Here is a 13,564-nt window from a genome sequence, read left to right on the forward strand (position 1 = left end):
AGATAATAATATAGATATCATGCTATATTGTATTAAGAATTTATAAATTAAAACAAATACTTATAATTATTTAATATATAATTACATTAAAAACTTGAATCATACTTATTTAAAATACATGCATACCCATTTTTATATTTACTCACAGGCATAATTTCTTCGATATTAATATAAATATGATGAATTGTATATATAATTTAAAAATATTTCAAATAAATGTATATACAACTTATATAAAATAAATAAGTATTTAAAATATGCATACATATTTTTGCAATACTCACTGGCATATTATCTCTCAGATGTTAATATAGATATGATATGCTATGTTGTATATATAATTTATAAATGATGAAAATGTATATACAACATTATATAATTATATAAAATATAAGTATAAAATGTATAGGCATACATATATTTTTTTCCTATGTCAATCGTAATAAAGCAACAAAATTAGGAGAATGAGTATTTACTAGACATGAAAAAAAATGACACATTTGTGACATTTTTTTACTCCACTGGAATGTGCTCTTGTTTTACAGACAAATGCCAGGGCAGTGGAAATATACTCATTTCCACTGCATTTTAAATCAAGAGTGAAGTTAAAAAAAATACAAGTGCTTCACGAAGCTGCATTTATCCATCACTAGCATTTACTGGTCAGAGGCTGGAAAAAAAGTAAGCATCAAAATGATTAATCAATGATTAAAAATGGCAATAGATTAATTTGAAAATCACATAGCTGTCAATTTATTGATTGTTGCAGCTCAAGTAAAGATGACGTTAAAACTGATTTAAAATCAGCATGCATTATTGTCTGATCATTTTACTTAGGATTTATTTTTAACGTTCAAATAAATGCTTGTTGGGTTTAAAATTGATTAAAATGATAGTCGTCTATAGCTAAGTTCAGGCAACCTAGAACATTTAATAAACAACAAACAGGAAGGAAGACAACTAGGTTCCTGTCCACATACCTCACGAGAAAAAGAACCTAGTTTGTTGTTTATTAAATGATCTAGGTTAACCTGAACTTAATATCTATAATGACTTGAAAGTTGAGGGTTTTTTTTTTTTTTTTGCCGTGCCGCCCAGCCCAGTGCTCTGTTGTTCAGTAGTGCTCAGTTCTGCCTGGCACATTTTGGCCTGCTATGGTACTACATCTACCTGTTGCGCAAATGCAAATCATAGTGTGGGCTTTTAGCATTTTTCCCTTTTGCCTTTGGTGCCACACGTAACCAAGCGTGTTGTGTTGAAGTCCCGCGCAGGCATGATCAGCACGGTGGAGGTTCTGCGTCTGATGGAGGCCTTCGTCAACGAGCCCAATTACACTGTGTGGAGCGACCTCAGCTGCAACCTTGGTGTCCTGTCCTCACTGCTGTCCCACACCGACTTCCACGAGGACATCCAGGAGTTCATCCGGGACCTTTTTGCGCCTGTCGGACTTCGCCTGGGTTGGGACAGCAAACCGGGAGAAGGTGGGACCACCCCCAACCCCAATCCCAACCCCCACTTTGTTCCTAAATTAGATATCCTGTATAGATCAAATACAGGCAATTCAAACCTATGTTTAATAGCTAATGCATTTAGAACACCAGGTAAAAACATCAAAATTGTACAAACACATTAAAATTTGGTACCTAAATTGTTTAGTAAAACCTACTTATATACAGTGTACATGTATACAATCAGAAAACATAAATAAAAAATATAGAGAGGATTTTGAATGCCTTTGAGCCACCTTTGAGTGGCGCTCGTTATGCCCATATTCCCTAGTAAAGGTTATCTCTCTTTGGGGAAAAAAATGTGTGTCATATATTTGGGGAATTACCATATTAATGTCTTCAGCAAAAGAAACTGAAGAAAAAAATAAACAAAAGTTCAGTCTAAACTTTACAGATTTTAGTTACAGCGGGTAGTTTTTGGAGCGTAACCCCAGTAATAAACGAGGGAACACTGTACTTCAAATATTGAGCTGAGCAATTTATCGAAAAAGAAATATGGGTTCCCTTTTCCCCTTCCCTCCTTTGCTACTTTTTTCAGCAGCATTTTTTTTTCATATAAAATTCAATGACAGTTTAGTTCCTCAAACATTTTGGACTGCTATCTTGTTATTGTGAAAAGCAAGCATGTTTTGTTTTCCCTTCCTGCAGGACATCTGGACGCCCTGCTCCGAGGTCTGGTTCTTGGCAAGTTGGGCAAGGCGGGACACAAGCCCACACTGGAGGAGGCCCAACGGAGATTCAAGGACCACGTGGACGGCAAACACATTCTGCCTGCCGACCTCAGGAGCCCGGTACACCTCCGCACTCTCGCAGAGTTACCTGCCATTTGATATTCATATCCTTCAAAGTGTTGCTTCTTGTGGGGGGATACATTAATTGGCATATATAGGAAAAACTGAGAGACCATATATCGTAAAATAATGTCAAAATGATTAAATTATCCAAAATTGTCCCACAGTATTATATATTGGCTCCCCCCAAAATCAGGGGGCTGGGCAGATGTACCACATTTAATATGCCGTGTAATTTTACAATATTTAGGCCATATTCATTTAAATATGAACCGCACCAACAAAAAATTACCAGAAATACATTTTTGTTTTGTATAGGCCACATAGAACAATAAGCCATCGGTTGTAACATCTGATATTTATGCAGAAAGATGGTACGTGGAAGATTTTTTTTTTTTTCCCCCTATCCCCAACATGCCTTCAGCACAAACTGAACAACTGAACCAACACAACAATAACACGCCTGTTGCATTAACCAGTGGAGCGTGCCCCTTGGTGGCATGTAAAATAGCAGTTCAAACTCAAAACTAATACAGTGGGCCCCTGTGTTAAAACATTAATCCGTTCCGCGGTTGGGCTCGTAAGGCGAATTCACTGTATGATGGGCAATCCAAACCTATGTTAAATAGGTAATGCATTTAGAACCCCAAGTAAAAACATCAAAATTGTACATATTAAAAATTGGTACCAAAATAGTAAGTGCTATACTATAATATACTTGTATACAATCAGAAAACATCATAAATTAAAAAATATGCAAAGGATTTATTTAACTTTGAGTGCCGCTTGTTATGCCTATATTTCCTAATAAGGGTTATCTCCAGCATCGTTTTCATATAAATCATCTTCTTACTTCTCTCTTTAACATCACTAGCAATCTTGGGACCCATGGCTAACCCTTTCAACTTTGAATTAAGCAGTAAAATGCACTATAAATACAGTTTTGTAATCACTTGCAATCGAACAAAGCTTTACCATTCCGCCATTTTGAAACAAGTGAGGCCGACCAATAGCAGACCACCATCTCCATGAGGAGACGCCAACCAATAGCAGACCATCATTGTAGTCACGCGTTGCATGGAAGCAGTTAGATGGAAATAGTAAATAAGTGCAATCACCTAAAAACGTCAGCAGATGGAGGCAAAACAACACAGTGGGCCCCCGTGTTACGAACTTAATCCATTCAACGGCTACACTCGTAACTCGAATTGCTCGTATGACGGGCAATCCAAACCTATCCAAACCTGGGGCGACGTGACTTGAGCTGGGTGGAGGCGGAGGGGAGCAGAGACCAACCCGCAGAATTTATTTATTTTCTTAAACAAGAACTTTTCTCAAACTAGAACATATCACTGGCGATTTACTTCCCTTTAATCCATAATAGAAGAAGCCTCTCCATTTTATTGTCGACCGAGGTCCGTCCCCTGGCAAGGAAAGTCTTGCCCTTAGAAGATTGCCGAGCGGTTACGGCCATACTCACGAGCAAGGTTAACTATGCGTGCGCCTCCTTCGTATTTTTTTATTTCCTGCTTGGTTTCTATTGTCATCATCCTCTTACTTCTTCCTTTACCGCCACTAGCAATTTTAGAAGCCATGCCTAACAGATAGTTTGCAAAGCCTTCACAACATTCCTTCCTTCTGTTTTTCACTCCTTTTCTCTCCTTCCTTCCATCCCGACCAGCTGTGCCATCAAGCTAGATGAAGGCGTTCGGCCAATAGCATATCGGCTTTTCTGTGATTGACGTGACGCCGGCCAATAGCATATCCGCATCTCTGTGACTGAGACCGGGACTGTGACATTGTAAGAGCAATAGCACATCAGCGTTACAATGACATGCGGGAACTATTGATTTTATTGACGCAGCAAAGCGGAAACAAATAGCACGGACACATTGACCGGCATGTTGCGACATGTTGGATTCTTCGTAAGACAAAAGGTTTGTGCGTAAGGGAGGGACAAAAAACGCCGCGGTTCACGTTCGTAAGATGAAATGTTCGTATAAGAGGGAGTTCGTAAACCGGGGGCCCACTGTACAGCCAACCCTCTAGGGTGGGGACAGTTGCTTTTCTCGCAAATCCAGGAAAATGTCATAAAGGGGAGGAAAAAAACTCAGTATTCCAGGTCGCAACATGAAAATAACATAAATCAGGGACTTTGTAACATGGGGGTCAACTGTACTTCTATAGCGTCTTTTTCTGTCTCTCTTCATTCTACTAAGAGATTTCCCCCTGGTGGCTAGTAAGAAAAATAACTGCAGTTAAGTCACACTGGGTTGTGTGAGGCATGAGGAAAAAAGTAGCCTGCTAACGAATGCCTGCTAACTACTAAATCAGTCAGTGTTTATAAGCCATTTGCCCACTAGGTGGTGCACCAAGGAAAATAATGGAGCCCTATGTCGAGATGGTCTTTCCCTCCCCAGGTAATGTGCGTGATATGCCTCTTCCGGCTGACCTCCAAAGCGGATACATTTATTTTCAAAGTTGACTTACCCAACTGAGTCAACTTTTTACCCAGGCTGAAATACTGTAGGAGCTGCCTGATACGTTGTGGCACAAAGTGGTACTACATTGAAGGTAGGACTGCACGATTAATTGAATTTTAATCGTGATCACGATATTGGCTGCAATGATTATTTAAGATGATAATCAGCGATATAAACATTTTTAAAAAGCCGGCTACGTAGTACTGTATGGTATACAGTATGTCAAATTAAGCACTTTCAGTCAACCTACCACCAGGGGGCAAACACAAAGGACTTCATTAAGGAGTTCTCCGGTGAATACCTTAAACCAGGGGTGTCCAAACTTTTTGCAAAGGGGGCCAGATTTGATGTATTAAAAATGTAGGGGGGAGCCAACCTTGGCTGGCATTCTTGACATATAACAGCAATTACCGTAATTTCCGGACTATAGAGCGCACCTGATTAGAAGCCGCAACCCACTACATTTTAGAGGAAAACCGATTTTGTACATACACAAGCCGCACCTGCATACAAGCCACATGTGCCCACATTAAAACATGTAAACATATTTACAAAGAAAGACGGTACACAGAGAGTTTTCAAAGTTTTAATAATATAACTTAACAATAATAATATAACTTTCTTCCCAAACGGTACCTGTGACAGGGCAGTAAAACGGTAGCAACATGGTAGCAACACGCTAGCAACATGGTAGCAACACGCTAGCAACACAGTATAATAGGTCTGGTAAAAGAACATACTGGTAAAAATCACGGTACGCCGTCTTCATCTTCCTCCTTTGAACTGAAGCCATCGAAGTCATCTTCCTCAGTGTCGGAATGAAACAATGTCATATAGACGTCGTCACACACTCCCTCAGCCTCTCTCTCGCTGTCACTGTGCCCTCCGTCACGCAGCAGACCGGCTTTTCAGAACCCGTTGGTGATGATGATTTTTTTTGACGCTTCCCCACGCTGTCAGGATCCACTGGCAGACTCGTGAAAAAGTTGCCTTTTGCATGCGGCCAGTTTTAGTGAAAGATTTCTCGCCGCTAGTCATCCAATTCTCCCATTCAACACGGAGCGCCACTTTAAATGCACGATTCACACTAATGTCAAGCGGCTGCAAATACTTAGTTGTGCCCCCAGGAATCACAGCTGGAATGGAGTTTGTCCTGCGTCATATGCCTTTCTTTTTGCATTTTCCATGATGAGGGTATGTTCACGCTAATTTAATTTATGCACAAGACAGGAAGTTGCAGTCTTCCTCGACGCATATATTCCACCGGTCTTAATCTTACCTTTTCTGCTCGAGCGCCCCCTAGCGGCCATTAAAAAAATTACATAAATTGGCCGCATCACTGAATAAGCCGCAGGGTTGAAAGTTTGGGGAAAAAGTAGCGGCTTATAGTCCGGAATTTACGGTAATTTAAATACATGTCAGCGAGCCGTTCTGTGTTTAACATGTGCTTTTTTATTTTTATTTCAGCTATCTTCAGCATGTGTTTTGGTTCATTTGAAACGTGCATATCAAATCTGAATTGACATTAAATATTGAAATTGAATATTCACTTAACTTCACTTTTTTTAACACTAACTTTTTTGTAACAGTTGAACAGAAGTAATTGTACTCTTGGGTGCAAATCACATTTGAAACATAAAAAAAATATCTCACCATGGCAGTTAAATATTTATAAAAATTGTAAACACAATAACAGAAATGAACAAGTAATAATCATCAACAAGTGCAGGGCTCATATAAAATATGACATTAGTAACTATAAATGTTGATTGGATTTTTAAATGGTTATTATTCTGGAGGGAAAACTTAAAAAAACAAAACAAAAAAAACAAAAACTTTGAAGACTTATCGTGAACGAAAAATGACTTGTCCGCATGAGTGTGATGGGTGAAACTGAGGGGGGGTTGGAGGAATTTCGATCTTTTGAATCTGCTAGTGTCGATTGTATGCTTATAGAGTCCATTTACCTGTATGGGAGAATATTGTCTGACTGCGAGGAAAGCCGCACGTAACAAGTGCCCAAAACGTGTGCCGCGAGATTCTACGCATCTTCTTTCACGTAGAGTTGGACGCAATGGCCCACGCTGAATTTGTTTTTTGCTGGCATGCTATGGAGATAACAGGTTTCAATCCCACCTTAAGAGCCTTTGTATGACAATGTTTCCCACATGTTTGCATGCTAAAATCCTCTGTTTTCTCAGACCCTAATATACCGTACTAGCTGTCAATTGAAACCCATTTTGAAAAAGCCGATCTCTCCATACTCACTTTGAGTGATTCTGGTACTTTTAGCAGCATCTCATCAGCACCAGTGTGAGAATGTATTGGCAAAAATTGGAATTGGGTTTTAGATGACCAAAAATGACATTTTGACAGCTAAGTCAATACTCACTTCAAGTGATTCTCGTACTTTTGTACTGTTTTTTTTTTTCTTGCATAAAAAAAAAAAAAACTTTAAGGCTGTTGTAGGTGTTGTTACAGGTTGGTAGGTTCTATGTACGTATGTGCTTGGTTCTAAGTAGGCTTCATATTTTACATTGGTTTGCACTCAGCAAGTAAGTTAGCTGTGTTGCCCTGTGTGCAAAGTCTTTGCCATAATTATTTACTTTATTTATTTTAGTTTATCCTTATTATTTTTCATGATCAAATCTTTAAGCTATGTCAATTTATACTGCTTGTTTTAAATAATGCAACAAATAAATAGGTTTGACTAAACATGATGAATAATTGTGATTAACAATCGTGATCGCAATATTGACGAAAATAATCGTGATTATTATTTTGGCCAAAATCGTGCAGCCCTAATTGAAAGACAACTTCAAATTTGGGTCCAGCGATGTGAAGTGGGTTGTTTTGGGGTGTGTTTTCAGGTTTATCTAACGGTGCTGAAGCATGGCGACAGCAACACATTAGACACTATGCTGAGGGTAAGTCCCGCCCCGACCTCAATTTGCCTCTTGTGGCCCGAGTTTGACTTTGTCCAGACTTTCCGCCGCAGCTTCACAAGCAAGCCGACATGCAGGAGGAGAAGAACCGCATCGAGCGGGTACTAGGCGCCATCTCGTCGCCGGACCTCATTCAGAGAGTACTCGCCTTCGCCCTCTCGGTATGTATGGTTTGTTTTTCACAGTTTATTATTTGTAAATTTCTGCTTTTTGTCTTTGTGTTTATCTGTAGATTTGTTTGTGTTAATTTTGTGCTTTTAGATTTTTGTTTTTAGTTTGTCTTAATGTAGGTGGTTTTGGATTGTTTAAGAACAGGGGTGCCCAAATCTGATCCTCCAGGGCTGGCAACCTGCAAGTTTCCTCCCTCAACACACCTGATTCAAGTGATCAGGTCATCAGCAAGCTCAGCAGAAGCCTGATGATAATCCTGATCATTTGAATCAGGTGTGTCAGGAGAAGAAACCTGGAAAACATGCAGGACAGCGGCCCTTGAGGACCGAGTTTGGACATCCCTGTTTTAGAATGTGTGGTGTTAATGTGAATCTGTTTTTGTGGTTTGTGATTTGGTGGTGTTTTTCCCCTGTTTTTGTGTGAGTGTTGTTTTGTTCTTTTGCCTGTTTTTGCTGACCATATTTTGTTTTTTGTTTGACCTTATGTTTTTTTTGTTTTGTATTTGTGTTTTGTTTTGTTTTAGTGTTTCTACATGCTTTATTATCTGTAAATTTGCGCTTTTAGTCTTGGTTTTTGTGTTTGTAAATGTTTTGTTTTGATTTTTTTTGTTTTTGTGTTCATGTTTGAGTTGTTTTAGAACATATGCTAGTGATTTTCGTTTTTGTGGTTTGTGTCAGTAGTTTGTATGCTTTTATGTTTTATTTTTGGTAATTTTTTGTGCATGTTTAGTTAGTTTTTCACATGTTTTATTTTCTCTAAATGTGTGCTTCAAGCCTTTGTGTTTTTGTGTTTGTAGATATTTTGTTTTTCTTTTTTCTGTTAATTTTTGGGTTGGGTTGTTTTAGAATGTGTGTTAGTGTGCATCTTTTTGTGTTTTGTGTTTGTAGATATTTGGGGGGGTTTTGGTTGTGTAAATATTGTTTTTGTAGAGTTTTTTGTTTTTTTTTGTTTGTGTTCATTTTTGTGATTTACGTGTTTCTAGTATGTGTTAGTGTGCATCTTTTTGCAGTTTGTGTTTGTCGTTTGTACATGCATTTGTGTTTTATTTTTGTGTGTGCTTTTTGTGTGCATGTTTTGTCAGTTTTTCAAGTATTTTATTAGCTGTAAATCTGCACTTTTGGCCTTTGAGTTTTTAGTGTGTATTTGTAATTTTTTTATGTTTGTGTTTAATTTTTTGTTTTTGGTTGTTTTCAAATGTTTGTTAGTGTGCATGTGTTTTCTAAGGTTTGTGTTTGCTTTTGTTTTTTGTTTGTTTGTGCATTTTGAAAGTGGTTTTGTGAGTCCCCCCCCCAGACTTGCATGCTGAAGTATGTCCTATGTGCTTATTTATTTTTCCTGTGTGTGTGTGTGTGTGTGTGTGTGTGGGTGTGGGTGTGTGTGTGTGTGTGTGTGTGTGTGTGTGTATTATTCAGGAAGAGGTGCGTCCTCAGGACACTGTGTCAGTGATTGGGGGCGTGGCGGGCAGCAGCAAACATGGCCGCAAGGCCGCCTGGAAGTTTGTGAAGGACAACTGGGAGGAGCTTCACAACCACTACCAGGGAGGCTTCCTGTTGTCGCGCCTCATTAAGGTCATTATTGCCACAGTGCGTTAAGCTGTAGTGCCGCCGTATTCCTCAAAGGAAATTTGGAAGACAATAAAAAAAAAAATGTCCATATCTTAAAACTTGCAGCCAATTGTGAAAATCCACAATTCAACACACCAAAACGCTTTGAATATGCCCATAGAGGCCACAAGACTTTTGCTAATCACCCCTTTTGTCCAAGTGAAGCTCCTAAAATCTATTTGACATAGTTCTGAGGAAGACAAACAGTGCAAATGCAAACTGAAAGGCAGCAAGCAGGACCGCTTGTCAGCCACGATCCAAAAAAATACTGTAATTCCCCTAATATTTTCGACACAGCTACATAAGGCGAGTTTTGACCCACATATGTGCACTTTTATACCAGCCGTATTCTTACTTTTAACAATTACTATAACAGCGTGTAGTCTGAGCTTGTTACGGCATCATTTTTGATGAAAGAAGTGAGCAGACTCAACCAACGTCTGAGTCCATCTTTGTTAACACATTTAGGAATATTACTATATTTGCTTTGAACACAGTGCGCAACTTCGGGTATTTATGGCAAAATTAACTCAAAAATGAAAAGGAGAAACAACAGCTTTAAACGTTTTCACCATTACAGTGGAGCTGCGATCACTGACCACTCACAATGTGAGAAATCCCAAACTGACCTAACGCGCAACAAATATATAACTTACGGATATGAATGCAAGAAAATATGAAGAGTTTAGGAAGATGAGTGTAAGTCCCCAAATATAAGACGTAAATATAAGACCTCAATAGTAATGTTAAAATTTTGTGGTTAATTGTGATATTTTTGTTTTATTTTTCACAGGATTAAAATGAATAATACATTCCTAGTTGTTGTTTTAAAGTTATTTAAATATATGATAGGTTCAGGCAACCTAGAACACTTATTAAACAAACAGGAAGGATGACAACTAGGTTTTTTATCAAAAGGAGAGCTGAGGAGAGCAGACAGGAACCTGACCTTCTTAGATCTCCTTCCAGTCCAGTTACAGATCCTTTCCCCTCCTGATTTATTCTTATACCATGATTTATTGGTCCAGCCCACTTTGAAATAGATATTCCTCCAAGTGGAACGACACCCCTGATTTAGAGTTTTTGTCGACAAAACCGCTATTGTGGCGCTATTTTTTATAGCATGTTAGTGCATAGGAACTAGAGCAGGGGTGTCAAACCTTCAGCCTGTAGGCTGGTTCTGGCCCGTGATTGGCTTTAATATGGCCCACGATTGGCTTTGATCCGGCCCGCGAGATGGTTTTCAATGGTTTGTGGTTGACCTTGTTTTCCCTGTGGCCCTCGCAGCTGACCGTGGATGGTTTCGCCATTGACAAAATGGCCACCGAAGTCAAGGTGGGATCCCTGCGTTTCTCCTCTCGGGTGGCACCACGCTAACGTGTCGCTCTTTGCGCCCCCCAGAGTTTCTTTGAGAGCCACCCAACGCCGGCGGCAGAGCGCACGGTACTGCAGTGCTGCGAGAACATCCTGCTCAACGCCGCCTGGCTCAAGCGCGACGCCGACGACATCCGCCAATATCTGATGCGGCGCAAGGCACCCCCCGTTTGAGCGGCCTCGGCCACCTCTGTTGCCCCGCTCCTTTCTTCCAGGCCCAGCCCCGCCCGCTCCATCCTCAGGCGCTAGAAAAGGCAAAGCGGAGTTTTCTCTCCGGACACCAAGCCAAGAATCTTGCAGACTACGCGGACCGAGACGTCTTTAGCACTCGGAATGACAGGGACGTTCGTTTTTAGACCCGTCTTTTAACCCGCCCGATCTCCCGTCCCCGCCCCTACCAACGCCGCCAAGACTTGTCGTCGACACCCTCGTCCGCCCATTCCGTCGTGCATGACTCGCTCAGCGTTAACAGCCAAGTGTGTCTGATAAGACTGCATCTTTTGACGTCAACGGACCAATAAGAACAGGACTTCAAAGCTAACCAATCATGTCTGAGGATTTTGATTGGCGTTGACTAGAATTTTTTTTTTTTTTTTAATTAGCTCATTCACTGTCAATTCCAGTTTAGACAGATTTTTGACTTGTACAGATGTTCCGTTCGCTCATTGCATGCCCGGACGTGTTTTCACGTTCTTTAAAAAGACTGGACATTAAATTCCAAATACTTAAGTATTAAATTGATACTTAAGTACATTAAGGACATTAATTTCCAGATACCTAAGTGTTAAATAATTACTTAATTTCCAGATACTTAAATATTGATACTTAAGTACATTAGGGACATGAATAAGTACATGAACTCATTTAATGCCAGGGATGTATTTTCACGTTTTTTAAGAGACCAGACATTCAATCCCAGATACTTACGTCTTGATTTAATAATTAAGATTCGGGAAGCCAAGGTTCTTAATGTACAAAGTATCGATTTAATACTTAAGTATCTGATATTTAATGTCTGGACTCTTAAAAATAAAATGGCAAAATACATCCCTGGCGTCGACTGAGTTAAGGACATTAATTTCCAGATACTTAAGTATTAAATTGATACTTAATTATCTGGGATTGAATGTCTAGACTCTTAACAAAATGTGAAATATGTGTCCTTTGCATTGAATGAGTCAAAATAGATCCTTGACATCTATGGGCATCATTGACAGTAAATGAGTTAATTTCCCAGCACACAAAAATAGTAACACCTTGGAAAGTACCAAATACTCAACACACAGACACAAATCTCACACGATACATTTGAGCCAAGTGCATTAAAAATATCACAGTACAAAATATGCAACAAGCTATACGAACAGGTGGAAATGCAACAAAAACACACACACACACACACACTGAGGTTTTTACATCACACAAGTGTGGTTAACCAATAATGTTAGGAATATGAATTCATAATCCAGTCACATTCTCAATTTGGGGTTTATTAGAGAAAAATTGTAAAAAGAAAAAGCCAAATTTTGAGAAATAAAACTCAAATATATGAAAAACTGCAGAGATGGTGCTGAAATCGCTATATATTCTAACAACAAATCTCTCACCAAAAAGAGACAAAAACAATGACAGTCAAACATTTGAGGAAAATGCATGGACAAAAAATAAACTATTAGGAGAAAATATGTGACAAAAATTTGATGAAAATTCAGAATTATATTAAACTGCTAAAACGGAATACTTTTTCTGTTCTACGAATGATGTAAATTAATACAGTAAACCCATCTTGTGTCAAAACCTTGATGTTGGATTTGTTAGTTTTTCTGATTCTGGGGGACTGAAGTTTATGTTTATATATATATATATATATATATATATATATATATATATATATATATATTTTTTTTTTTTTTTTTTTTTTTTTTGAGCACTGTAATTTGCCCAAATGGGGCATCAACTAATGGACATGGGATGCGCCCATGGGGTCCTGCTTTTGCAGAAGTCCATCTGATGATGATTGCAGTGAGAAGTGATTTTTTTTTTTTTTTTGCCTTAAGTTGATAGACTGCTTTGCAGTAAGCAGAAGGGAAAGGAAATGGCATGATTCTGACCTGTTGTAAAAGTTGAGGAATATCCACTTGAATCGTCCACAGCCAGGAATATTTATTTTGTTTCTTTCAATTTTGTTTGGAGTATGCTCGGTGTTGATTAAAGTGAAAGGAATTATTCAACGTGGCTTTGTGAACTTTTGATAAATATCTACTAGGGTTGCAAATAAGATTTTTCTAATTCAAGCACAGGAATTAAAACTGCGTCCTCTAAAGTTTGACATAGTAAAGGAATTATTTACTATAAGAGGACCTTACTACTAGTGTGTAAAGTATTTGATTATTTTAGGACTTAGTGAATTACTTTTGTACGTAATTCATATAATACCAGCCATTTTAGGGTGTCTACTGTCTAGCCAAACACTTTAAAAACTGTAAAAAAAAATAGTAAAGCATCCAAGATTTAATGACTAGACGTAAAGATCTTTCTTCGGCATTGTTAATTTAATTATGTATAACATAGTATAACAAATATATAATCTAAAAATGTTTAATTCATAATTATCAATTCAACACGTATAAATACATGCTGTATAAAAGTACACAAATTCGAGCCAATCCAGCCGCAATTTAAATCTTT

At 38.6% G+C, this 13,564-nt stretch overlaps 1 protein-coding gene across 2 annotated transcripts in view; it reads left to right on the forward strand.

The window, feature by feature from the left end:
* The window catches only part of npepps (aminopeptidase puromycin sensitive), a 32,897-nt gene extending 19,790 nt beyond the window's left edge, over positions 1 to 13,107 (forward strand). For both annotated transcript variants that reach the window (XM_088419547.1, XM_088419548.1), the window contains 7 exons: positions 1,262 to 1,481; positions 2,157 to 2,299; positions 7,653 to 7,709; positions 7,781 to 7,888; positions 9,311 to 9,466; positions 10,790 to 10,837; positions 10,904 to 13,107. In XM_088419547.1, coding sequence (XP_088275673.1) covers positions 1,262 to 1,481; positions 2,157 to 2,299; positions 7,653 to 7,709; positions 7,781 to 7,888; positions 9,311 to 9,466; positions 10,790 to 10,837; positions 10,904 to 11,050 — 879 coding nt within the window. In that variant the 3' untranslated portion in view covers positions 11,051 to 13,107. The remainder of the gene's footprint in view (positions 1 to 1,261; positions 1,482 to 2,156; positions 2,300 to 7,652; positions 7,710 to 7,780; positions 7,889 to 9,310; positions 9,467 to 10,789; positions 10,838 to 10,903) is intronic.
* Positions 13,108 to 13,564: the final 457 nt, after the last annotated feature.

Source organism: Hippichthys cyanospilos, chromosome 7, assembly GCF_059441005.1.
Source record: "Hippichthys cyanospilos isolate Australia breed blue-spotted pipefish chromosome 7, RoL_Hcya_1.0, whole genome shotgun sequence".
Taxonomy (NCBI): domain Eukaryota; kingdom Metazoa; phylum Chordata; class Actinopteri; order Syngnathiformes; family Syngnathidae; genus Hippichthys; species Hippichthys cyanospilos.